This window comes from Takifugu flavidus, chromosome 20, assembly GCF_003711565.1.
Source record: "Takifugu flavidus isolate HTHZ2018 chromosome 20, ASM371156v2, whole genome shotgun sequence".
NCBI lineage: Eukaryota > Metazoa > Chordata > Actinopteri > Tetraodontiformes > Tetraodontidae > Takifugu > Takifugu flavidus.
Genome location: NC_079539.1, coordinates 6,610,989 through 6,636,862, shown reverse-complemented (window position 1 = coordinate 6,636,862; position 25,874 = coordinate 6,610,989). Strand labels below are relative to the sequence as shown.

General features: G+C 50.3%; 1 protein-coding gene across 6 annotated transcripts in view; it reads right to left on the bottom strand.

Moving 5' to 3' along the window:
- The window catches only part of LOC130516741 (protein unc-13 homolog B-like), a 37,074-nt gene that overhangs the window by 1,390 nt on the left and 9,810 nt on the right, over nucleotides 1-25,874 (bottom strand). The window contains exons 8-40 of one of the 6 annotated variants that reach the window (XM_057017924.1): nucleotides 24,743-24,959; nucleotides 13,356-13,640; nucleotides 13,191-13,281; nucleotides 8,894-8,940; nucleotides 8,729-8,807; nucleotides 8,479-8,484; nucleotides 7,992-8,066; nucleotides 7,693-7,912; nucleotides 7,390-7,617; nucleotides 7,158-7,299; nucleotides 6,823-6,992; nucleotides 6,267-6,382; nucleotides 6,015-6,178; nucleotides 5,782-5,932; nucleotides 5,536-5,604; nucleotides 5,279-5,368; nucleotides 5,068-5,205; nucleotides 4,865-4,995; nucleotides 4,708-4,793; nucleotides 4,478-4,604; nucleotides 4,283-4,379; nucleotides 4,067-4,210; nucleotides 3,920-3,997; nucleotides 3,774-3,851; nucleotides 1,788-1,876; nucleotides 1,556-1,702; nucleotides 1,249-1,372; nucleotides 1,117-1,170; nucleotides 962-1,039; nucleotides 655-802; nucleotides 500-556; nucleotides 280-372; nucleotides 51-210 (exon numbers count right to left, since the gene is read on the bottom strand). In XM_057017924.1, coding sequence (XP_056873904.1) covers nucleotides 51-210; nucleotides 280-372; nucleotides 500-556; nucleotides 655-802; nucleotides 962-1,039; nucleotides 1,117-1,170; nucleotides 1,249-1,372; nucleotides 1,556-1,702; nucleotides 1,788-1,876; nucleotides 3,774-3,851; nucleotides 3,920-3,997; nucleotides 4,067-4,210; nucleotides 4,283-4,379; nucleotides 4,478-4,604; nucleotides 4,708-4,793; nucleotides 4,865-4,995; nucleotides 5,068-5,205; nucleotides 5,279-5,368; nucleotides 5,536-5,604; nucleotides 5,782-5,932; nucleotides 6,015-6,178; nucleotides 6,267-6,382; nucleotides 6,823-6,992; nucleotides 7,158-7,299; nucleotides 7,390-7,617; nucleotides 7,693-7,912; nucleotides 7,992-8,066; nucleotides 8,479-8,484; nucleotides 8,729-8,807; nucleotides 8,894-8,940; nucleotides 13,191-13,281; nucleotides 13,356-13,640; nucleotides 24,743-24,959 — 3,979 coding nt within the window. Of the gene's footprint in view, nucleotides 1-50; nucleotides 211-279; nucleotides 373-499; nucleotides 557-654; nucleotides 803-961; nucleotides 1,040-1,116; nucleotides 1,171-1,248; nucleotides 1,373-1,555; nucleotides 1,703-1,787; nucleotides 1,877-3,773; nucleotides 3,852-3,919; nucleotides 3,998-4,066; nucleotides 4,211-4,282; nucleotides 4,380-4,477; nucleotides 4,605-4,707; nucleotides 4,794-4,864; nucleotides 4,996-5,067; nucleotides 5,206-5,278; nucleotides 5,369-5,535; nucleotides 5,605-5,781; nucleotides 5,933-6,014; nucleotides 6,179-6,266; nucleotides 6,383-6,822; nucleotides 6,993-7,157; nucleotides 7,300-7,389; nucleotides 7,618-7,692; nucleotides 7,913-7,991; nucleotides 8,067-8,478; nucleotides 8,485-8,728; nucleotides 8,808-8,893; nucleotides 8,941-9,409; nucleotides 9,433-9,516; nucleotides 12,149-13,190; nucleotides 13,282-13,355; nucleotides 13,641-24,742; nucleotides 24,960-25,874 lie in introns of those variants that run through there. The other 5 variants (XM_057017923.1, XM_057017919.1, XM_057017921.1 and 2 more) reach the window with 5 other exon arrangements.

Here is a 25,874-nt window from a genome sequence, read left to right as displayed (position 1 = left end):
AATCAATCCATCAATCAGGACGCTGGCGCTGGCTCACAACAAGCACGTACAAGTGGAAGGTCTCGTTGAACTTGGGCGACCAGCTGTTGTTCTTGGATTTGGTCTGGAAGTGTCGCTTCCTGTCGCTGAGGTGGGGCCCGATCACGCTGACCTCCACGAAGGGCCGGAACATGCCGGACGTCTGCCACTTCAAATCGTTGGCGCCGATGACTGCGAGAGACGAGAGGAGGATGAGGCGGCTGGACGGAGGCGCGCGTGCACCCGGGCTGCAGGACTGACCTTTGACGGTGACCTTGCGCTCGCCGCTGCCAGGCTGAGTGTGCAGCTCTATCTGGACCGAGACCTCGCCGATCGGCTTGTCCACACCTGAACCTGGCGGAGAGACACGTCTGAGGTCATGCAGCAGCCACAAAAACACACCTGGAGGGGGGGCGGGGCGTCGGCGTGTGACTGGGAGTTAGCCCCGCCCATCAAAACGTTGAAAAGACAGCTGTCGTACCCCGGCTGGGCGGTATTTTCTCGCTGGGAGTCAGACGAATACCTTTCCCGTTGTGTACTGGCAGCACAGGAGACAGAGACAGTGATGACACAACAACCTCAACACAACACGGAACGGTGAGACGCAGGGCGCCGTTTCCCGCCGGGCACACCCACCCTGCGCGTGCTGCGTGGTGACGAAGGTCTTGATGAGCGTGTCGGTGGTCTGCGTGTAGAGCGACAGAGCGTGGCGCAGCGACGACAGCTCGCAGCTCTTCTCCAGGAACGCCTTCTTCAGGCCGTTTCCACCTGCGTGGAAATATTGCTGCCACAGAAAGATGCCGAGTCAGCCGCTGTCTGCTTTGGAGAGGTCAAAGGTCATGAAGGTGGAGCAGCAAAGGCGAGCGTGTGGGACCGAAGCTGAGATCTTTAAATCCACCTCAGCTACTGCAAACGTCAAACCAGATGTGCAGATGCAACCGACCTTGATGGTGTCCAGAGCCACGTCCATGACGGCGCACTGCCGGGGCGACAGGCTCCTCGCCTCCCCCCCCATGTGGTCCTGCCAAACCCCCAGCAGAGAGAGAGTCATGCACCGTGACCCAGACCCACAGAAACCCGCAGCAACAGTTCAGATACCTTCAGCTTGGACAGCTGACCCAGTTCCTTAGCAGCCGACAGAATCTGCGCTCCCTGGATTAAAACAATAATCTGCACGTCAGGGAGAAATGAGGTCAGCGGGGGGAGTGGGGGGGTGGGCGAGGCGCTTACGAAGGTGTCGTTGCCCTGTGGCAGGACGATGGTCTTCTCCAGGCTGCTCATCACAATCCTCCACAGCTCCTTCAGCACCCGTTTCAGAACCGTTTTCTCACACACGGCGGCGAACAGAGTCAATCTGCAAACACACACAGCAACGTCGCACTGAACCAGCTCGCACAATCGACACAACTCACTCAGGCTTTCACAATTTCCTGCTGAAACAGGAAGTAGGCGAGAAGACCATAACCCCAACAGAAGGTCAGCGCGCCCTCTGCTGGTGGCTGCGGGGAGGACTCGTTTTTAACTGCTGGACACTCACTTCCCGTCCAGGAAGTCCATCAGCGGCCGCAGCATGTTGTCGGAGTCGGCTTCCACCTGGTTCTTGGTGTTGGCGTTGAGCGGGCCTTTGATCTGGTACAGCAGGGACGCCATCTGACGCGTGCACTCGAAGATACGAGTCTGAAAGCTGAAGGGAAGGAAGCAGTTTAGTGGTGTGTGTGTGCATGTGTGTGTGTGTGTGTGTGTGTGCGCGTGTGTGCGTGTGTGTTTACCTGTTCCCAAACGTGCTGCTGAGCTCGTCCAGCACGTTGTTCAGCTTCACCTGCAGGTCGTTCAGCAGGTCACTGGCCTCTGAGTCCATCTGAACAGAGAAGAACACAAATCCAAAACATCTCACAAAGTTGAAGAATACAGAGGAAACGTGTGAGCGGCGGCGCTGTGGGATTCTGGGAGTTCTTCTTGGGGGGGGGGGGTAAACTCAATGTTTGTGATGGACATTTTTTTGCTGCTGGAGTTTAATCACAAAGACTGATGGGAGACGGGCGTCAGGAGAGGGGGGGCTGGGGGGATGTGGCCCTGGGGGGATGTGACCCTGTGGGGATGTGACCCTGGGGGGATGTGACCCTGTGGGGATGTGACCCTGGGGGGATGTGACCCTGGGGGGATGTTAAACTCCATCAGGTTTGAGAGGAGGAGGCTCCAGGGGAGGGGGGGACGACTGGACTCACCTTCTGATGCTCGCATTTGTTTTGAATCTGCGACAGCAGAGACGTAAAGACCGTTAACGTTTACACGAGGATTAACGTTGGGATACAGGAGGAAAAGAAACGAGACTTCTGTCGAACTCTGTTCGGAGTTTTAGCTCCGAACTCTGACAAAACTGTTACGTGAAATGAACGTGTGAGACGCACCTGCTGCCTGTCGGACTAATGCAAAGGAAAGAGAGAAAAGACAAATCAAAGGGGAGAAATCAAAGGGGGAGCGTGAGAGGAGAGGAGAGGAGGAGGAAGAGGAAGAGGAGAGAGGAAGAGGAGAGGAGAGGAAGAGGAGAGGAGAGGAAGAGGAGAGGAGAGGAGGAGAGGAGAGAGGAGAGGAGAGGAAGAGGAGAGGAGAGGAGAGGAGAGGAGAGGAGAGGAGAGGAGAGGAGGAGAGGAGAGGAAGGATCTACACACCACTGTGAGAGCGTGGGGTCACTGTTGGTGACGACAGCGGGAGAAACCACAGTCACAAGTTCAATCCAACAAACCTCAAACTCTATTTTCTCCCCTTCATCCTCCTCTTCCTCCTCACTCTCCTCAAACTATGAGAGGAAATGAAAAAATGTTCAAGAAACCGGAGCCGCGGCGTCAGCAGGCTCAGCGTGCACGTGCACATGCAGTCATGTGTCCCAACATGTTTGCATGTGCAGAAACTGGCCTGCCAGGCTAGCAATGCGCTAGCGCTAGCAGTGAGACAAAGGTGTGACCTTACGAGTGCACGGAAAGATCAGCTTCAACTGTGGAAAAGCCAAAGGCGGAGCTAAAGAACAAAGGTGAGAAGATGCACTAGCTAGAGATAATTAGCTTAGCTTACAAAGGTGTCTTGCAACAACACGACGGTGAACATAAATGAGAATTAAAGGTTGTTTATTTTTAGGATTTCAGGTGAAACGGACCCACGAGCAGCTCTGCGGCCGTTCCCGACAGCGCAGCTCAGTTTGGATGAGAGGTTGTTGAAGAACATTTGTAAATGAGCGAGGCAACGAGCCTCACCTGGTCACTCAGGTGAGACCAGGAACACCTGGAGACGACGGGCAGATTCTGAGCTCGCGTCTAATCTACGCCTGAGGGAAACTAGCCTGCTGTCCAGCAGGAGACAGCATCTCTCAGAACGACCATCCACACACCCACCTCCTCCTCTCCTGCCCTCTCCTCTTCCTCCTCCTCTTCGTCTCGCTTTAAGCGTAAAAACATCCGATAAATCACGACACTTAAACTAGCTAAATGCTACAGAAAGTGTACTAAAGCACATCTACGACCATCTAATATCCTGTAATAAGTCATCAAACAGCCTCGACTGAGCTACGAAGACTCAAACGAGTGATCTTCTTCACACCCATGAGCTTTGATGAAGATCTGAAGTCATCTTTCAGCTAAACACACACAGCTAAGCTAGGAACGTACCAGCGCCTCCTCCGTGGCCGTCTGCAACACAAACAAGCCTCAAACATCAGCCGGGGGGGGGGGGGGCCACTGGAGCCTCAGGCTCCTCACACTCACCTGTTTGGCTCCCATGGACTCAAACATCTTCTCCAGCTGGATTCTCAACTGCTGCACGTTGTTCATGAGGACACACGGCTGCAGACACAAGCACAGAGCTTCACACCGGACGCCTTTTCACCAAACCTCAGCAGGTTCAAACTTACGATCTTCTCCTTGTCGATGTAAGAAGGAAAACTCTTGGTGAGGATGGAGCTGTACTGCAGCAGAACTTTGTCGATGGTCTGCAGAGAAGGAGAACCAGCTATTTTAAGCCATCAGAGAACGTCTGCAGCAGCGTTGGCGGCGGCTACCTTCGAGAAGCGGCGACTGTACTGAGCCAGGACGTTTGGGTCGGGACACTCCAGCTTCCTGATGATCTCAAAGCTCTGGTTGAGCTGGGTGAAGATGTCCACCACGGAGCAGGAGAACAGAGCGTGCTCAGACGTTTGCTGGAACTGAGAGAGCAGAGAGGAACCTTCAGGCATGACCGAGAACGAGACTGGCGCCAACGCAGTCGCCCTCCTTACGCCGTCTTTTTTGTCCCTCTCCAGGGCTCCGTGCATGAACTCCATGGAAACGTCTTCGTTTTCATCCAACCACTGCAGCACAAACTGGAGGAACCAGCTGAGACGGAAACAGCCTTTAAATGTCTTACAGCTCTCACCACAATGTGAGTCTCCATGACAACCAGAGAAACATCAGCCTCTGAGTGAGCTTCTTACGATGGGTAGTCGGGAGTGACGCCTTGAAAGTTGGGCAGCTCCTTCACGTACTCGTTGTAGAGCCACTTGACCTTGAAGTGCAGGTTCATGTAGTCGGTGCTCTTGCACAGCCGGTGCTTCTCGTGCTCTGAACACCGAGGGGACGGATGGAGGTCAGAAGGTTGTCCAGACTCTAACAGGGCAACATGAGCAACCTGCGGGATGTTTCACCAGCAGACCTGCTGACCTACCCTCCATCGCATACTTCATGTCCTGAGCAAACAAGGTCCACATGACCTCAGCGGACACCTTCCCCACGTTCAGCTCCTGAGGGAATCTGAAAAATAAGATTTAAGCTATGGGCTTCATTCCTCCAGGCTCTGAAGCTTCACAGAAGGTGTTGCTCACTGATTCAGCACAGGTGTGTAGGAGTTCCTGTCTTCTTCTATGATGGACACAATCAGCATGATGAGCTTGGGCCAGAAATCCAGGTTCTTGATGCTGGGGCCCTGCTCCTCCAGCGGCAGCTCCTCTTTGTTCTGGATCAGAAGACAGTTTGATGCGCACGAAGGTTTCTAACACGCACGGACGATCGCGAGAACCCGACTCACTGGCTCCACAGGCTGGTACTGCCGACTGTAGAGCTCCTGGCAGTTGTTGAAGATGTAGTCGTACGTGGAGTTGAGGCAGGCTTTCACGCAGTCCCGCACCACCTGGCTGGCCCTGGGTGGAGACTGGAGCTCCTGGACCTGAACACGGAACAAGAGCCGTCACACCGAGCCTGGACTGTAGATGAAAGCAGACGGCACAACGGTGAGCCACCTTCATCCTGAAGAAGGTGATGCTGGTTAGAAGGTCCACGGTGGACTTGAGGTCCTGCAGCCGGTCTTTGCTGCCGGCGGGGAAGTGGTTCTGCAGGGAGGAGAACAGAAAGGCCTCCATGAGATGCTGATCTGCCGCGTTGCCCTTGGTTTCAAGAGCAGATGCCAGTCTGAACATCTGAACCTCCTCACACTGCTCGTGAAAAGAAGGAGCGAAAGGAAGCGCAGCCATCAGGAGAGAAGGCTGGGAGGTCTTACCCTGTAGGTGGAGAGGTCAATGCGTAGGGAGTTATGAAGCTGGTCCAAGAGCTTGACGAAGCGTTCTTTCTGTGTGGCAACGTTGAGAACCTTTGAGATGTTGCAACAAACCTTCTGGAAATCATCACTGTTCTAATTCATTCAGCGATCAGATCACTAATCGATCAGATCACTAATCAACAGCTGAAGGTGCTGCAGCGAAGCACCTGCTGGAGGACGGAGCTGGAATGTTCTGACAGTACAAACCCCAAAGTTGGAGGCAGCAAAGCGGTCGGAAGCAGACACGTTGGTGGAGGCGGTGGTGTGGGCGTAGAAGGCGTTGATGTTGGCCAGCAGGGTGCTCATCACCGCGGGAACGCCGGGACACATGTACTTGGACGACAGGCAGGCAAAGTGTCTGAGGAGGAGAAGCACAGCGTCAGCTGAAGGTCTCAGAGCTCCGCTGGAGCTCCACACACCGTGGAGGAGGTCTCACTCACGTCATGGCCTGGTAGATGGACTCGATGCCGTAGCGCATCGCAAACTCATCCACGATTTCCTGCGGCACGTCGTCAAAGTAGATCTTCCACGAGTCGTCTCCGCGGACTTCAGGGATTTTGACCGCGCCCTGACCGTGGACGTCGGTGGAGTGGTGGAACAGGTTCTGCACAGGACGAAGATTCCCAGAGTGGTTTCACACATTTGTGCGGGATCTTAAGAGCCCAAGAAGCTGGGAGAGCAGCTGCGGATACCTCATGCAGACAGGTGTACTGCACGTGGTACGCCGCCACCTTCTCCTCTCCCTTGATCTCCACGTTGATTTGGAGGCGAATGGCACCCGACACGGCGGACTTGTCTGTCCTCTTCTCTGTAATTAAACACAAGCACACACTGAGTCCGAACTGATCCCAGCTCCGTGACACCAGGTCCGTTACCACATCACTAATTACAGACTATTAGCGTGGCAGCTCCGCGGCCGCTAATGGAGCTCCTCCGGCTGATGGCGAGGTAGCCGACGGCAGCTCCTCTGGAGGTGGAGCGCCCGGCGCCTCAGCCCTGCCATTAGCCCTGACACAGCATGTCATTATGGGTAATTTGCACACGGCGAGGCGACGTCGATTTCCGACTGCTGATGCTTGATAATCACACATGGGGAGGAGAAAGTGAGGTGGAGCACGAGAAGACGGAGAAGGACGAGGCCTCACACGTGACTGAAGATTCTCACTGGGCAGATCTTCCACCCTGACCTTTAACCTCTTCACCGCAGCCCTTAAAGCCGAGTCCCCCCTCACGCATCAACACACTGACCCAGGTTGTACCAGACGTCCATTTCTCCGCTCAGCGTTCGGACTTCGATGATGCTTTGGCCCAGGAAATCGTCAGATTCCCTCTTCAGACGCTGCTTCACTTTTGACTTGATGTCGTCGTCCTCGTCCCAAACGCGCACTTTGATCCGGTCGGAGAAGTTGTGGCACTCGCTGAGGTCAGAAAGACAAGAGGAAACTGAAAACATCTGTCAGCCACCGTCTGCTTCAGCTCGCCGGCTCCACTCCTCTCTAGGTCCCATTAGCACCAGCTAGCTCCCATTAGCCGTTGCTATCGTCGCTCCTGCTGCGTTCTCACACATGATGTCGGCGACTTACTAATGGAACTTCTCCTCCCACACGGGATTGAGGTTGCCGTAAATGGTCTTGGTCCTCTTCTTGGTCTTGCCCACCTGGACGGTGACATACGGATCGCTGGACCCGGTCTTGTCCTTGGCCTGAAGTCCTTGAGCACAAACGACTAATGACAGAGAAGGAAAGACACCAGGACCACGATTATCACAAACGAGTTTCAACCAGTGCGGAGTGATCGTGAAAGCCGTCTCACTACCGGTGATGGTGATCTTGGCGGACCACTTTGAGGTGCCGTCCAGCACACTCTGCTTGATGGTCTTCATCTGCTGCGCGTGGATGGCTTTACTGATGATAAAGACCTCCCTGATGAGCTCGAAGATCTCAGGTTTGTTCCTTTCCCTGATCTTCATCCTGTCCTTCATGGCCATGATGATGTTCTGGGTGCGGTCCTCGGCGCCGTGCTTGGAGCTCTTCTCAGCAGCACCTGAACATTGGGAACGTGGATGCGAAGGGATCCGCAGATCCTGAAACTGCTGAAAGTGCTCAGCGCTTTACTCACGTTGAAGGCAGTCGGCATTCAGCAGCTCCTGGCACTTCTCGTGGCACTTGACCCCACATTCCGAGCAACGCATCCCTTGACGAGCTATTCCCCACAGCAGCCCCTCGCACTCGTAGCAATACGTGGGCGTGGTGGCAGTCCACACCTCGAAGTTGTGCGGCGTGGTGCAGGATATGGGATAGATGAGAGCCTGCAGCGTCTTCTTATAGACGTGATTCTTCTGCAGAAAGACGCAGCTGTGTTTAGCTGTAAAAGCTCCAGCTCTCTACCAGAAGCTAGCGGTTGTTTGTTAAACATACCAGCTCCTCGTCCTTGATGGAGGACCGCGCAGCCATGGCAGAGGCGATGCCCGCCTTTCTGGCTTGGACAAGGGACTGAAGATAACGTTTGTACAAATTAGCTTTGTTAAACATGTAGCAGCTGAGAGCCGAGCTTCAGACGAGGGAGGTCAGTAACAAGGGTGGTGAGTTGGGTTAATTGTTAGCTCAAAGTGATATTAGTTTTAAGCAAGAAGACGAGCTTATTTCTACGTTAGTGCTATTAAATGTTAGCAGTTGTGTTAGTCTTTTATTATCATCTGTTCAGGACTCAACGGGTGAAGGTGAGGGAAGGTTCTGTCAATCATACTTTGAGGATAATATCAAGTAGGAAGACCCCTGATCGAGACGCATGCAGGTGCTTTCATTTGTTACGATTAAGATGTTATCACCATGAACTTGTGCTGGTTCGGTCCCACTTGATACTGTTGCACTAAAGGAAAAGAGGCAGCTGGTTCTATTGACTTACCATCGCCTGATCAAGGAGAGTGAGTGCGTTCAAGAGACATGGGGACAGTTTGAGGTTTCAGAGAGGAGGGGGAGAGAGAGATTAGCAGATGGTTCAAGGTGGTCCATAACAAACCCAAATTCAGCTCAGTGCTACAGGAGCACCGCTGACGCCTTGTGCTGCTCTCATAAAGAGAGAAGATACAGGCGCACGCACGACACACACCACGCGTTTGCACGTTTGAATGGCAGAACAACGCTGGGTTACTGACCACGTCGCTGACCAGAGCGATGGGCTTCTTTTTACGCAGGTCAGGCATGCTGTCGATTCCATACAGGCTGGATTCACCACTGGACACCAGCAAAAAACAGTTAAACCAAGGAAAGCTCCTCAGCCACTCGCCATCTTCATCATCATCATCATCATCATCACGTACCCCGGTTTGGTCCAGGCCTGTCGGGAGCCGGGTTCTTCATCGTGAACCTGCAGGGGTTCAGATGTGAGAGGCTGATGTGTGAGTGGGCAACAAAAGAAATGAGGTGAGAAGATGCGTTTGGTTGAGTTTGACCTCTCTGGCGTTACCGAGCACGCGAATAAAAAGGAGACAACAGAGAGAGATAGTGTGTGTGTGTGTGTGTGTGTGTGTGTGTGTGTGTGTGTGCGCGTTAATGGAGCAGACACGGACGAGTCTGACACTGAAAAGGGTGAAGCAACTTTTCAAAGACGTTTGACAAACTTCCCACAGGACGTGGATCTGAGATCCAGAATAAAGATCATTCATTTAGATTCACACAGAATGACACACACACGTTTTCAAAAGATATTCTGTGTCTTCCCAAACACGGAGCCGTTCCAGTCACGTCTTACTCAAGCATGTCCTGTCAACAAAGGCGATGCCGCCCAAAAGAAAAGAGAAGGATGGAACATAAATCCAGAGGAAATGTGGAGTGACCTGATTCTGTTCTCTCCAAATCTCTAAAAAGCAGAAAAGAAAATGAGGAAACGTTCAGTAGAGGAACCTTCTCCAATGATTCCATCCTATGAACACGCTGACTGTACCTGGAACGAACTCGTCCTGAGACTGAGAGCCCTGAGAGCCTTGGGAGCCTTGGGAGCCGTGGGAGCCGTGGGAGCCGTGGGAGCTCTGGGAGCCCAGCACAGACCTGGACAGCCGGTGACGAGCTCGCCTCTTTTCTCGGAGGATGCGCTGAAAGTTGGCGATGCGCTCTCTGTGGCCGGCATCAGTTGGCCGGGCTTGGCTCCCCTCCTCAGGTAGCTGGTTTTCCCTGATCGGACTCAGGCGTGCCTCGTCTGGCCTGAGTCCTGGACCCGGGGGAGTCCCGGCCTCTCTTTCAGCACAGTGTTCCGGCGCGGGGTTGTCAGACAGTTCTGCCGGAGCGGAGCAGCCTCCTTTTCCATGTGGAGGCTCTACAACGTGACTCTGTGTTGGGCTGGGGGGAACCGGAAGAGGGAACGTTTGAAAGGAGCAGGACAAGTTCTCGGGCGTCTCTGCTAGAACCAAAGCTTCAAGGTCCTCTTCCAGAGTCTGCTGTGCCAGGCCTCGATCAGCCTCCGACCCCCGTTCCTCGGCGCCATCTTCAGGGCTGGAGCCTTCCAGCTTTTTCAGGGCTCCCTTTAAAGCTGACCTGAACGTGAAAACGGCCTTGCTAAAAGTTGTCCCGTCAAAACTTGCACTGGAGCTCTTGGTGCTATGGAGATCCATCACAGAGGACTCCCGGGACAGAGACTCTAAAGCTTCATCCCGTGAGATGCTGCAGTCTGTCCAGTCCCGGTCCAGAGTGTCGGTGGAGCCCAGATCCAGCGTGTCCCCAGACGAGGGAGCGTCACACGGCGGCTCGAGGTAACCGTCGTCACAATCTGTTAGATGCACCGTGGAGCTGCTCAGACTCCTGGAAGGTTCACTGCCCAGATCATTCAAACACGGATCCACAGTGTGGTAACCAGAACTCCGGGAGTACGGACAAACGGCGGAACACGGGCACGCCGGGCTTTTTTCCTTACTTTGTGCTCTTTGGCGCCTCCAGTCCGCAACAACGGAGGCACCAGATGAGTTGTAATGATGCCCAAACAGCCATGAGAGATGTTCCGAGCTGCTGTGCGAGGAGTGACCAGGCGTGCTGCTCTCCATCTCCTCTGCAGCCACCTGGTCCCACAGACCTGGACCAGTCTGGAGGGAGGAGCACACACTCCAACCTCCTTCCTGACTCACACTGTTCTTCATTCCAGCAGAGGCCCAGTGGTCTTCAGAGGCGAATGCTGCCTCTGGGCCCAGGAAGGAAGACAAAGAGCTGGTGCTTTGGTAGTCATGGCGACGGTGAAGCTCCATGTAGCACAAATCAGCTTGTGTAGCTCCAGGGTCCGGCTCATATTCCTCTTTGTCCACCTGCTGATCGACTCTACGGACGCGCCACTCTGCAGGTGACCTGGGAGAGGGAAACGAGGTGACGGCGTTCTGCCGTCCCAGGCTTCCTCGTCTGATGTTGGCCGTGTGAGGGACAGGAGCCTGAAGAGGTGCGGCTGAAGCTCCTGAATACAGTTCACCTATTTCACTGAGCACGGCGTCCACGCAGCAGGACACTTGGTCCACGGAGCCTCTGACGGATGACAGGTAGAGCCTCAGATCGGATATTTCCTCCTGGATCTTGTTGATGCCTTTCAGCTCTTTCAGGATGTGCTCAACTGCATGACTGGAGCCTTCGTCTTCGGCCATCTCCTCCTCTCCACCCCCGCTGCCGCCCTCATTCGGATTAGGTTTGGTCTCCTCTGATGAGGGACCCTGAAGGGGGACTTCTGCCCCCAACAGGCACTTTTGCAGCCGTCCCTGCGAACTTTCCTCCTCGGCCGGACTCTTCTGCGAGTCTCCTCCTCTGGATGAGGGCGGACGAGGGTCCTGCTGTCCTCCGAGGCTTCCTGTGGAGAACATCCCTGAGCCGTGCCCTCAATCAGCCGTTTCCACGCATGGGCAGCCCCCACCTCTGCGATACCTCCTTAAACGGTTGCGAAAACACATTTTAAAAACCGTTGATTGAACAAACACAGTTGTGCAGCTCAAACTCAGTGTTATGATCTGGTTTTCCCTCTCCAACTTCTCCTGATTCCTGCTCACTTGCTGCTGGTGAACGTTCTTTTCTGCTCCTGTAGGAGCTGCCTGTGTGAGGCGCCTACGGACTGATCGCTGCGCAGCTGCAAAGATCTCCCTAATGAGGGTTCTTCGGACAGCTTTGTAATTAGACCACCGTCATTCTTTCAATTTTCCACCAGCTGCGAAGTTTGTTAGCATTGAAAGCACAGATGGTGTGAAGCAGCCATAAGATGATCTGCCTCGTTTATCCAGTAAATAAATATCAGATAATCACTCGATTTCAGGTTGAGTTCTGAAGCTGCTAATTAAGTCCAAGTTGATGGATCAGTCGAGGTTCGTGACACGATCGGGTTTTTTCTGGATTATCTCAGTAATCAGCTCTGTAAATCAAATCAACATTTGATATTTGCCAAGAATTTCAAAGTAAATAGATGTTTCTTTACCTTGGAGGAAATGAACTCAAGAACAGCCTCCGGAGATCATCTGGAGTTAAATCCTCAGTTGGATTCTTAAATCACCTCTTTCCATGAGGGATCTTATTAAACAGAGATGCTGGAGAGCTCAAAGCATCTGCTGAATAATGACTGGAACAGAGGTGCCGCCTCCTCCCACCTCCTGCAGCCTCCTCCCACCTCCTGCAGCCTCCTCCCACCTTCCACCTCCTGCAGCCTCCTCCCACCTCCTGCAGCCTCCTCCCACCTCCCACCTCCTGCAGCCTCCTCCCACCTCCTGCAGCCTCCTCCCACCTCCTGCAGCCTCCTCCCACCTCCTGCAGCCTCCTCTCTCCTCCCACCTCCCGCAGCCTCCTCTCTCCTCCCCTCCTCTCTCCTCCTCCCACCTCCCACAGCCTCCTCTCTCCTCCCACCTCCTCCTCTCTCCTTCCACCTGCCACAGCCTCCTCTCTCCTCCCACCTCCTCTCTCCTTCCACCTCCTCTCTCCTCCCCTCCTCTCTCCTCCCACCGCCTCTCTCCTTCCACTTCCTGCAGCCTCCTCTCTCCTTCCACCTCCCACAGCCTCCTCTCTCCTCCCCCCTCCTCTCTCCTTCCACCTCCCACAGCCTCCTCTCTCCTCCCCTCCTCTCTCCTCCCCCCTCCTCTCTCCTTCCACCTCCCACAGCCTCCTCTCTCCTCCCACCTCCTGCAGCCTCCTCTCTCTCTCCTCCCACCTCCTCTTCTATCCTAATCACAGGCTCTTCTTCTGTGTCCACATCTTTCTGCTGTTGACATTTGTGGGTTCTTCTCCCCATTGAAAGGGAAACGTTTGCTCTGAAACTGTGAACCAGCCATTTATCTCCTTTGTTGCACGACTGCACGCGAGTGTTCCAGCTGACATGTTCAGGGTCACGGCAGCCTCCAAAGTTCCCCCGTCTTCAATAATCACGAAACAACCCCCCCATGATGTCTGATCACAGAGGCACGATCCCGGGCAGAGCGGTGGTTATTTAAGCACTGACACCAAATGTAAACTAGATTTATAAGTTTTAAAAAGAAATGTAGCAAACGAAATTAGAATATTAACCAACCAAAGAGGTAAAACTCAACCAAACTGAACGTGTGTGTTTACATACATGATGTAGAGCAGTAAAGAAAGGAGGAGGGTGTGGAAGAGGTGTCAGGAAGCTGTGCTTACCTCCCGGAGTTGAACTCGCACTTTATTTATGGCCTTCAACCAACGAACTCTGGACGGAGAAAACGGCAGTGGAGGCCCATCGTCACAGAACCTGTGTCACGTACATTTAGTCATTAGCAAACATCTTCTTTGTGTCTGCAGCACTTTTTAAAGCTGAGCTTGTACCTCTGGAGTTTAGAGGAGCTTCTCTCTACTGGAGGATCCTTTTTCACCGCTTCAGGGGCCAGCTGACGGAGTTCCTTCTCACCCAAAGGAGTGTGTCCGTTCACAGTGAGGCCGGCGCTGTTGAAGGGCTTCCTGATGGAGGAGGGGTGAAACCTGCTGCTGTGGTAAGAGTGGAAGGACTCCTCTGGTTCGGAGCCTCCAGTGCTGTCCTGACCAGTCTCGCTGAGCTGGGAACTGGTCTGGCTCAGGTTTCCTGAGGAGCCAAAGCGACTACTGTCCACAGGACTACAAGTAAGACAGAGGATCGCCAGAAATAAAGTCAGAATATAAAGATCCAAGGTCAGATTCAGTTACAATGCTACTTGATGCGCTGCTACAATGTTTTTGGGCTCTAATAAACTCCAACTCTCTACTGCAGCCTGCATATTTTAAAAAGCAAAGGTCTATTTTACTAAACAAGGATCGTCTAATTCAGCTACACAGACAGCGCCTATGCTCTACCTAACAAGCCCACCCTTTCAGGGGAGCTGTGGCACCAAAAAACACTAGAAATAATTTGACAGATTCACTGTCAAACGAATGAAATATTTCTGCGCAAAATGATCCACATATTTCAAACAGTTGCCAACGGATCGAACAGGGCGAGATGAAGCCAGAATTCCATACTCAAGTAAAATGTACATCACCAGGCCATCAAATGGTTGCATTTCTAATCAGATTAATCACAGGGGAACTGGATTAATCACACAACTGCACCTGAAAATGATTCATCCCAATTTTCTAAACTCATCCACGTGATGATGGAAAATAAAGGAGAACATTTGCATTTAGCGGCAGTTGCGCTAGAATTTGAATGTTCTTGGCTTTGAGATGGAGCCTCCAGACGTGTACATTTTATTTAGAAAGTCTGTTTCAAATGACATGGAATGATGTAGATGCTAAAAGAAAGACAGCTACATGGCAGAAAACACAGATGTAGGACATCAATCTACGACATGAGGGTGGATGGACTGCAGATCTGGACAGGGAATACATTTTTGGTCAAAATCAACGCATCATAAATGGAGGAGGAATGCCATTTATTATGCTTCTACTAGCCTTTTTGCATTTAATAGCTCCGTGTCGGGCTGGTTGTCCAGCTGCACTCCAGAGGAAGGACCTGCAGAGGGGGGTCTTTCTATAACCGTTTCCTTCTCCACTGGGGTCAGGGTCGCTGAAGGAGCTACATCAGGTGTGGAGATGCAAATTTGGGGAGTTGTGATATTATCTGGGCCACCTACCGATTCAATTTTTGGGGCATCGGATGGTGTCACCTTTTGTTCAGTATGAGCTCTGCCATTTGTCGGCTTGTCGTTTGTGGGTTGGGCTATTCTTACTGGGGAGGTTTGGGCAGTTTGGACTTCTGTTTGCCATGGAAAACTTATTTTTGTCCCAAACAGTGAAGTGGTAGGTGGCTCTTGCTTTCCAGTAGCAGGTTTTTCCTCTTGAAATAAACCACCAGAAAGGGTTTTCAATCCTGAAAATAGCCCACCGCCACCTTCTGACTGAGGCATCGACAGAGGCACGGAGGACAATGTTGGAGAAAAGAGGGAACCAAGAGATTTTCCTGCATTGGTGGGTGCTGATATAAAACCAAACACAGACTTTGCTTGCGGTGGCTCTGCATGAGCCGAGGGATCGTCGGCGATAGGGGCTTTCTGGGAAGCATTTGGGTCGCTTTTCTTAGAGACGGAATGCTTGACATCAATCATCTCTCCTTCCACAGCTGAATTTTCTTTCCCAATGTCATTTTTCATGGGGTCACAGAGTGCACTTTCTGAAACAGAAGATGTTTCTGGACAAAGTTCAGACACCACAGTCGTATTGGTTGTTTGGATGTTTGGTTGTTCTGGATCATTAGGCTGCTGCTTGTCTACAGATTTATTTGTGTCCATGTCTGTAGTGGATGGTGATAATTTAGGTACTGAGCTTTCGTTCTTTTGCTGCGGCTTTGCACAAGGGCTGTGTGCAGGTTTGGACTCAACATGGGCCGGTTCAGATGGCTTTGAGGTTTTTCCGATACCGCCAAACAAAGATCCACCTATACCACCAAGTACAGATGATCCACTTTGTGCTGCTTCAGTCTGAACAGATGCTCCTCCAAAAATTCCGCTAAGTAAAGAACCACCAGACTGTGCAGGTGAAGCAGGGCCTCCAAACATGCCCGTGAGGACTGATACACCACTCTGTTGACCTGAAGCCGTGGCAGGAGGTCCTCCTCCAAACATCCCACCCAACAGTGACCCTCCAGTGTTAGAAGCAGGAGTCTGAGAGACAGAACCCTTGAATAAGCCTCCCAGTATTGATACACCCGTCTGTGGAGCTGTTGTTTCTGTGTTAGATCCACCAAAAATGCCACCTAGAAGTGAAGTACCAGCCTGACTGTTAGCAGCCTGGGGTTGTGATCCACCAAGTCCAAAGGATGAGGTATTTTCTTGCTGCTGAGCACCTTCAGTGGATACAACTGCTGGTTTGAATAGCGAGGACACGAAACCCTTAACTGCATCTGTGGATGAGTCAATAACAGGTTTCTCTGGTTCTGGTAAATGTTGTTCCTGAACCGTAGGACTGATTGAAGATGCTGATAGTTTGTCCTGCTCTACTGTAGGTTTACTTTCATTCAGCGGAGCGCTAACCACCTCTGGATATGCAGGTTGTGTACTGATGTCAGATTCTTTGGCCTGAACATCATGAGACAAATCACTTGCCCTTGTAGTCTTTTGCGACAGACCTTCTTCTGGGGCAGCAGCATCCACTTGGCATAAATTTTCCCTACCTGAGGGAATGGTACTGTCAGATTGCTGCAGTGCTTCTTCTTGTGCTTTGCTTTGGGCAGCATTGTCAGCAGTCTTTTCAGAACTACCCAAAACTGAAACAGTTTGAAAGTTGTCACTGGATTTTTCTGGAGTAACAACTGAAGTAATGTCAGCAGGTGTTTTGTTCTCATTACTACTTGACGTAGGTGCTGAAAGGGGGACTGAAGGTGGTACGGATACAAGAGTTCTTTGACTTTTATCCGGCACCTCATTAGCTGCACTGAATATTCCACCCAAAAGACCTGCTCTAGTCTGTTCTTTGTTCGCTTGAAAAGATGAGCCCCCCAACATGCTTCCAAACATAGAACTCGACGTTTGGGGCTTGGGTTGGTTTGCACTACTCGGCTGTGGTCCAGTTGTTGAAGCGGCTGAACCTCCAAAAAGACCACCCAAAATAGAACTAGCAGTTTGTGATCCTGCAGCCTGTGTAGTTGATCCACCAAATAAGCCACCGAGTAAAGATGCCCCCGACGGAGGGCCAGCGGTTTGGGGAGCACAGCCCCCACCCATAGGTGCAGAGGCTGGAGGAGCAGGCCCTGCAAATAAGCCACCTAGTAATGATCCTCCTGTTTGAGAGGTTGTTGGTTGGGCTGAAGAACCTCCAAACATTGCCCCTAAAAGAGAACTTCCAGACTGTGGAGAGGGCTGATTAGCAGAACCTCCAAATACAGAAAACAAACTCTTCATTGGTGGGTCCTTGGGTCCTGATGGTTCAGGTGTAGGCACTTCCGATGAAGGGCCCACCACACTAGGGCCAGAAAGTGATTGAGGTAAAACCTTTGTTGTAGCGTCAGACGGAGTCTGGAGGCCTAATCCAGGTAAAATGCTGGAAACATGTGATTCTTCTGAGGGAGGAACATTCAGGGGTGAACATTGTGAGCTTATTTTATTTTGGTCACCGATACATTCTGCATCTGTTGCCTGAGTTGCGCCGTTTACAGTAGAATCAGAAAATGGCTTGTTAACCACAGTGGATATTTTACAGGAAACATCAGGCACTGATACGTGGCTACCAGATGTTGATGATATTTCTGAAGAACCTTGGTGGAAAGAACTTTTTGGTGGTTCTTTACTAGTGGGAACAGTACCTAATGGTAAACTGAGACCTTGTTGTGAACATAAAGCATCATTACATACTGGTTTATTTGCAGGTTCTTTGGGTACTGTGGCCCCTTTGGGGGCTGACAAATCTGTATTTCTAGCAGCTCCTGAAGTAGGAGTAGATTCTGGACTACTAAACATAGAGAACAAAGATTTTCTTGGACTTTCATTTGAAGAGGACAAGCCACCCAATATACCCCCAAGAACAGAGGCGGATGAGTGGCCTTGTGCTTGATGTTGGACTTGTGGTTTGGATTCTGGCTGAGACGCCTGTTGCTGAGAACGCGATTGAGTTGTTCCACCTGGTGGCTGAGTTTGGGAAGGAGTGGGGTCGCCAAACATCGAGAACAGCCCCTTCACTGGACTTTCAGTTGAACCTGATGATCCTGGCAAGAGTCCACCTAAAAGGGATCCCGTTTGGCCTTGAGATTGTTGGGTGCTGGGACCGCTAAAAATAGACAAGAATCCTGTATTTGCAGGGTCCTTTGGAGGAACAGTTCCCTGTTGTGTTACTTCAGCAGGAGGCTTGGTTTGAGGAGTATGAGAAGAAAAACTCGATCCACCAAACAATGATAGTAAACTTTTACCAGCTGATTCTGGTTGAGACGGTTGGGAGTCTGTCTGTGATTGACACACTTGAGGCCTGGGCTCAGAACTAGGTGATGATTGGTTCTGATTGGGCCCGCTGAATAGTGATAATAGACTTTTCCCAATAGATTCCTCCTGTGTTGCTGAATTTGATGCAGTGTGAGGTACAGTTCCAGATTGGGCAGCTGTTGTTGACCCTGAGAGCATTTCCCCAAGTGAAAATCCAAATATTCCACTGGATGGTTTAACCCCTGATTCATTTCTAGATTGCTCTGTGGGTGGCAGAGTTTCTGATTTGCTGGTAGCAAGACCTGTAGAAGGCCTCGGAGACTGGAATACTTGGGATACACTTTTATTTGGAGGTCTGCTTTCTGTGGGCTGAGATAACCCACTTTGCTTCAGTGTTTGTGGTCTCTGGATATCTTTGGGCGTATTCACTGATGCCAACGAGCCCTCAGTAAAACTTGGCTTTATTTGTGTCTGTGGTGAAGAGGAGTCCGAACTAAACAGGCTGCTAATGGATCCAAAGATATTTGAAACTCCTGTGGCTTCTTTATTGGACGGAGCACTGCCTTGAAAGGAACTGGTGTTACCAGTTTTGCTCTGTTGGTGGAGAGAAGTCTTTGAACCTATTTGGGAATCCAACTTTGGTTCTTCAATTCTTACTGCAGATTTCAAAAAGTTCATTAAACCTGTCTGTGATTGTTCAGATGGCTTTTCTTTGGATATATCTGTTGTCTTATTAGTTGTAACTTGCCCAGTTGACCCAGTTTTAATAAGAGATTTTGGTCCTAAGGGCACATGAGGCTGTGCTGGTGGTGCTGGTGGTGGTGGCGTTGCTTGTTGTTCCACGGTACTCTGGCGTGAAAGTTTGTTTTTTTGTGAAGGTGGGTGTGACTGCCCTGAAGGCTGACTGACTCGAGCAGCCGTTGGTATTGGGGGCAAAGTTCTTCTCGGCACTGGGGCCTTTTTCTGGGTTGGTTGTTTAACACTTTGGGACTCAGTCACAACCACAGCAGGTTCATCTTTTATAATTTTGGATTTTAGACTTTGGAGCCCTGTTGACAGGATGTTCTTTGATTTTTGATCAGACGATGGCCTCAGTTTATTCACTTCCCCCTCTGATGCCTTGCTTGCAAAAGCCGATATGAGGGAAGAAATCTTTTTGACTTGGCGATTAGGTATTTCCTCTCCTGGAGAAACTCGTTTCCTCCATTCTTCCTCCAGTACGTCATCGACATGCTTCACTGTAACCCCTGTAGTTGAGCGACGTCGTTGGCTAGGTTGATAACAGTCGTGAAGTAACTGATGATTTGGATATGGAGTTGGAGAAGAATTTAGGGAAACGGCAACCTTTTGTGAAAGTAATGTCTTCATTTCACGCCTGTTCCAGTTTCTGCCAATCTGATCTTTACTATGACAGGAGAGGTCAATAATGTCTTTGTACTGGTCTTCAATAACAGAAGAGGGCTGTCTTGAACCCATCTTGACTTTGTTTAATGTGTACGATGTGAAATCTATGTCTTGTCGACATTGGGAAAGAAATGAATTTTCAAACATTTCAGAAAACTGCTCCAGATTCAAATTCATGATCTGATTCCCTTTTTTGTAGGCGGCAGATAAATCTAAGGGGGCATTTAGAAGTTGGGAACCGCCGTTATGTTGACCAGGCAGCCAAAGAAGCTCGTCCTCATTGTAAAGTGGAATTTTAAAGCCACAGACACAAACCATTTCATTGTGCAGCCAAGCGCTGGGAAAACCATCTCTTTGAGTATCTCTCCAAGATTCACCTTCAGGAGTACATACATAAACATATTCACCTGCGGCGTCTGTCAGCAAGGCGTAAATGTACTCGTGATCTGTATAGACAAAGTAGCCACAGTCACCATCTTCTGCCGGCCACCACATTCCTTGCTCCAAAAGAGAAAGCCATTGTTGATACCATTCAGTGTCTTCCAGATACAGGGAATCTGTTTCACTCTGGGCACTCGGTAGGTAGCTTGAATGGATCAGCCCATTTGATGTAAACTGATTCTGGAACTCATTTTGGAACTTCTGTTGGACAGCATCATCCATCCCATACTGCCAGTTAGCAGAATAAGACAGGTTTGGAGGCATCTCCTCATAATAGCCTTCATGATATGACACCCCGTTCAAACTGTAGCTGCTCTCATTGTTGAAAGAGTTCCATTTCCCAAACTTTCCATTGCTTTGATTAGTAGTTAAGTTCAACACCCCATAATCATTAGGTGTATACTCAGAGTTTCCCAAGTCTTCATAACTGTTCCATAACCTTTTCTTGGACAAAGGATCAAAATTTCTCCGTACATCTGTTGGATATGTTCCAATTTGCTCTTGGTAGAAAGCCCCTTGTGGCTGGGTAGCAGAATTATACGGCTGATATATATTTGAGAGGCTGTGGCAAAGAGTCGACCCCTGTAATACGGAATCTTCCTCGATTTGTCTCTGCACTTGGTCCCCGCCGTGAACCTGAAAATTGACCGACTCATTCTGAAACTGCTGCCAGAAAACACTTTCTCGAATCCACTGGTTTTCATCATAAGAAGTACTGGCTCTATATGGAGACAACTGGCCTTGGTGACGATTGTCCATTTCAAACAACGAGGAACTGCTTCCATTCACCATAGGGTGTGTTGACATAATTGGAGAGGTTTGGTGTTGTACAAGTGAGGGAATATTCCCGGTACTGTAGGCTCCTGGATGAGGCGATTGAAGTGAGTTAGAATAACACAACTGAGATAAATTACCGGTGCTTACTGAGGAATATCTTGACTGACTCTGAAGTGATCTTGCAAAAGTGGCTGACGTTCTCAAGTCTAAAGTCCCAGAATCCACTGTAGCAGGTCCACCAATTGAAGTGTGTCGACTGTGTCTCTGATTAAAAGAGCCTGACACAAGTGTGGGACAGATGTTCCGGCCGAAGTCTGAAGAAACACTTTTTGACAGGCCTGAAGGAATCTGTGCCAACTTTGTTGATGGGATCTGTTGCGTGTTGTTGCATGATGTTTGTACTTGTTTCACATTTGAAGGTTCCGCAGTTCCCACTTTGTTAAGGAGTCCAGTTAAAAAGCCTCGCGGTGCAGGTGTTGAGAGTGTCCTGTCTTTGGTTTCATGCTCTAGGGAGGTCTGTTGTGAATCACCGGCTCTCTGCTGTAGCGACTGATCGGACGGTGCTCTGATCTGGCACGTGGTGTCAGGATTTTCAGATGATTTGGTGAACTTGTTTAACAAACCTGAGAGCACTCCAGATTTCTCCACCTGTACCTCAGCGCTCTGGTTGCTCAGGTCTTTGCTTTGTTGCTGCTGCAACTCTTGGCTGCTTCTAGGTTGCTGTTGCTGAGCCACATTTTCTGAGGAGGATTTGAACAGTCCAGAAAGAAGACCGCTCGTTTTCTGTGTTGAGCCACTTTGTGGCTGGTTTTCACTGGAAAGGAGGATATTCCTCACTCCAGTTTCTTCATGACTTGAGTTACTTGTTGTAATGTGGCTCTGTTGAGATGTTGATTGCTGTTGGGATTTTATGTTGTCTGATGAGGCAAATTTAAAAAGCCCAGATAAAATACCACTTTGCTGGGAAGTTGGTTGCTGGATTGGAGCCATTTTTTCTTGAGGAAAACCAGGTTTACTCATCTCCGGGTTCCTATCTTGCTGACTCAAGTGTCTGTTTATCTGTTGTGACCCAGAGTTTGGACCTTGAGTGTTTTTATAGAGGTTATTCTCTTCTCTTTGTTGGATTGGATGGCTGCTTGAAATGTTTTCAGAGGAGGCAAATTTGAGCAAACCAGACACAAGCCCAGTTTGTTGACGTTGTTTCCGATCTTCATGCGATGTTTCCTGAGAGATGTTCTTCTGCCTTTGAACTTCAGAACATTGTGGAAGTATAGAACATGGTTCAGTAGGATTCTGTGGTGGATTACTGTTCCTCTGTGTGCAAGTGCTGGTGGGTTCAGCTGATATGTCACTTGTCGAACCAAACTTAAGAAGACCAGAGAGTAGTCCTCCTTGTTTGGGTTGAGAGATGTCCTCAGCTGAGTGACCCTTAAACAAACCTGTCAGAAAACTTTGTGATTCAGCGGCTGCTGGTTTCTGATTGTGTTGAACATGTGAGCCAGATTGCACAGTGCTGTTCTGAGGGTTCTGGTTTACAGTCGGGGGTGCAGATGTTGGGTTAAATATGCTAGAAAACCAACTCCTCTCACTGTTCTCCTGGGGCACAGCTGAGGTCTCCATCGAGGTGGTAAATGCAGTTGAATTGTGCCGTGAGGCTACACGAGTCTGTGTTGGCACGGACGCACCAACGTGCTCACTGGATGGAAACTTTTGAAAACCAGACGGGCCTCCCTGCGCTTTGGGATTTTGCTGAGCGGGCATATTGTCAGGGGACCGGAACGGTGGATTCCCTACTGTGGGATCCTCTGTTGATCTAAACACAGGGTAAACTGCAACAGGCACCTGAGGCTGAACAGGGGTAATAGGGGTAATCGGGGTGATGAGTGAGCTCAGTGACTTTTTCAAAGGACTAAAAAGTCCAATATTGGCCGACTGTCCTTTATCTGTTGACCTTGCCGGTCCTGCTGACGGGCCATTTTCCAGATTGTAGTTGGTTGAATTTTGTGTGCTGTTGGTAATTTCGTCTGGTTTTTGGCCCCAAAGTTTCTGATCTGACTTCCGGACCCCTCCAGCTGTTGTCACCTCTCCACCCTTATGGGGGTGAATCTCGTCTGACTGTGTCCAGTCTGGTGTCAAGTTGACGTTATCTCCAGATGAAAAAAGATTGAGAGGATTCAGTTTCCCTAGTACTGAGTTCTGTGGTGTACTTTGACTTTTGCTTTCACACTTTTCACTCTTTTTAGGGTTTGTCTGAGGCTGACTCTGTAAGGGAATCTCTGCTTTCTGACTGTGACCTTGCGTCTTGCCGTGTTGTGAGGTCTGAGAAGGCAAAGTACCGAGTGATTTTTCAGGAGAGCTTTCTACAGGGGACACAACAGCTACAGGAGCTGAGCTACTAGATTTTGGAATAAAAGACAGGAGCTTTGTTAGGCCAGATTGTGGGGGTGGTGCACACGGTGCTGGTGGAGATGGGACAGGCTTTTTGATACCTCCTCCCACTCCTTTGGTAATAGAACTAAATAATGAGCTCATGGCATTTTTGACACCTGAAATACTCGGATCAGAGGAGGTATGGGACTCGCCACGGGGCTCTTCTCTTGGGTCGTTTGATGAATAATTTTGTTCCTCCCCAAAGGATTCGGTTCTATTGCTACCCTGAGATGACAGCCGGGATTTACTTGATTTAGGAAGTGAACCATACCTGCTAATTTCCTCCTCTTTTTCAGCAAGGTATTCAGAAACTGATTCTACAAGACACTGAAGCTCATCCATCGTGTCAACATATTCGTCACTGGGTTCCTCTACAGGCGAAAGCATTGCGTCTGTCGCCCATCCTCCAATTTTAGCTTTTCCACACTTTTTCTCTCGAAGACCAAGGCCGTTCTCCAAGTGGCCGTCAAAATAAGAGAACCTGTCTTGATAATGTTGTGGAAACTCTGGAGGAAAGTCTTCCTCGGTAAACGGAATGCCATCGATCTCTTCTTCTGATTCAATGGAGTACTGCAGGTCCTCAGAGCTCTGGAACTCAAACTCAAACTGTGCCTTCCTTCTGGCATCCTGCTCTTTTTTGTATGCCACATAATTTTCCAGGGTGTTATCCACCTCGTTTTTGGCCCACATCCTCGTTTTGTAGAGGAGCCCGTGTTTGTACGGCCTGAGGCACGATGTCGTGCGCTCCTCCTCTTCCTGCAGCTCTGCTACTTGACGCAGGAAGACTTCCCCCCTCTTCTCACGAGGCAGTGCAAGGTCAGAGGGGCAAACCTCTTTCATTTTGTCTGCCTCTGTGTGATGCAAGCCTCCCGGGTCTCGAATCCTTTTCTTTCGCCGTCGATCAATAGTGTCATAGCCCTCGGGGTAGGTGGCAGGCAGGAAGCCGCTCTGCTGAGTATCCTGACGGACAGGTGTTTGCTGAGGTGGGCTCCTTCCGATTCTTAGGATGTCACTTTCCTCATCCTCATCCAGGAAGTCCCTCAACTGAGGTTTGGTCCGACCTGTGTATCTATTTTCCCAATCTTCAAAGCCCATGCCTGAATCCACAGGAATAATTCTGACCCGACCTTTCTGATTTAATGTTCTAGTTTTGGGTTAACAAAGACAATAAATAAGGATGCGGATGGAAAAAGAAGCAAAGAAGAGAAAACAAAGATATTAAAGAAAAATAAATGGAAGGAGATAGATATTCAGCACATTTTGATAAACCTGTCATGGGTAATCTCAGGAGAGTCTTAAAAAAATATTAAATTAGGGACAAACAACATTTTAAAACATGAATAGACGCTGCTTGCTATGTTATTTTAGATCCATGTGAATCCTCACAGCAGCATCCATGCTTATTGGCTCTGCAGCAGCTTCAGGACTAATACCTGCGTAAGGTTCCTCTGAGATATCAGAGCCTCCAACACAACACAAACCCTTCAAGACAACAGTAGCAAACAAGCGTCCTGTGGCTGTCGCGGCATTTTTCTCTGCTGCAGAATTATCCAGATCAGTGTCACTATCAGCCAGCACAGAAGATTCTCAGCATCCTCAGGTTTGTTTTATTCAACCACGCCCAGAATTGCACCCTTATAGCCCCAAATCTGCCTCCAAACAGCTGAACATGTTGAGACAGCAACAGTCCAGCGAATATCACCAGGCAGGGATGTGCGTGTGTTGTACGACTGACGAGGGCCAATTAAACATGACAGGATATTCTGGTTGATTTCAGATCACCTGGGTCCTCTGTGCTCTCTGCAGTCCAGGTCGAAGCTGTGAAGAGAGTCTGTGCAGGAGTCGAGATGCTGCTGCCGCTGCCGGGGCCCCACGGGATACTGGTGCATGGAGGAGTTGGGCTGGGCCGTGGTGTGGTAGCGTGGAGGCAGGCTGTTGCTGGTCTCACTGCGGTAGTCGCTGTCCCGGTCGTCTACGGCGCTGTCCTGGTCTTCCAGAGCTACAGGACAAGGACAAGTTTAAGACATTAACCCAACAAGAACCATTTCACAAAATGCTTCAACATGCTACAAAAGGTCGGTCAGAGCTGCCGATGGTTGAGCTACAATTCTAGCAGAGAGAAAGGGCAAAGGTCACGCTCCTTTGTGAGATAAAAACGCTGAAAATCGCATCTTGCAGATACAGGAAAGGATGTTTTAGATGGCGGCGGCGGCGAGGTTTATCGTTACCGACGCGATAACCTGAGAGCGTGAAGGTGACACGTGAATTCAGCTGAGCTGCTCCTGCTCCACAACAAAGATTTCAGCCCTTCAAACACAGAAACTTTAGGATAAACCTCCAACTCAAGTCAAGCACGTTCGCAGCTTCCTGTGTTGAAGAGGAACTGGGAGTGTCCCAGTAACGCCAGCGTCACTCTGAAACCTGGCCTCCAGGGACCAGGACCAGCATCACAACGTGAGTTTCTTCATCTATGATAATAACCAAGCTGTGTAAAAGCTGTGTGAAGGTGAGGAAACGGTTTTTGCTGACGGGGTGGATCAGTTATGGATCAGAGGCTGACTGGTCGATGAGGGTCGCGGCTCAGCACCGGAAAGGAACAGCAGGGCCAGAACGGGAAAGGTCTAGGGTCATGACAGTTAGACCGTCTTGATGACATCACACTGGGACCGTGAGACATGCAGAGGGGCTGAGGGAGGTTTGGGGGAGGGGGGGTCGTGTGTTCTACATACTCTGAGGGTCAGCCCATCCGAAATAGTTGCCTGGTGAAAGTGCAGACATGAAAGTGAGACACAGAGCAGAAGGAGAACAAAACGTGTGGAATGGGGAGAAGAACAGCAACGTCTCATCAGCCAAGAGCTGTGAATGGTGAGCAAAGGGCTCCATCTAGAGGTGCGGAGGGTTCTGCGCAGGTACT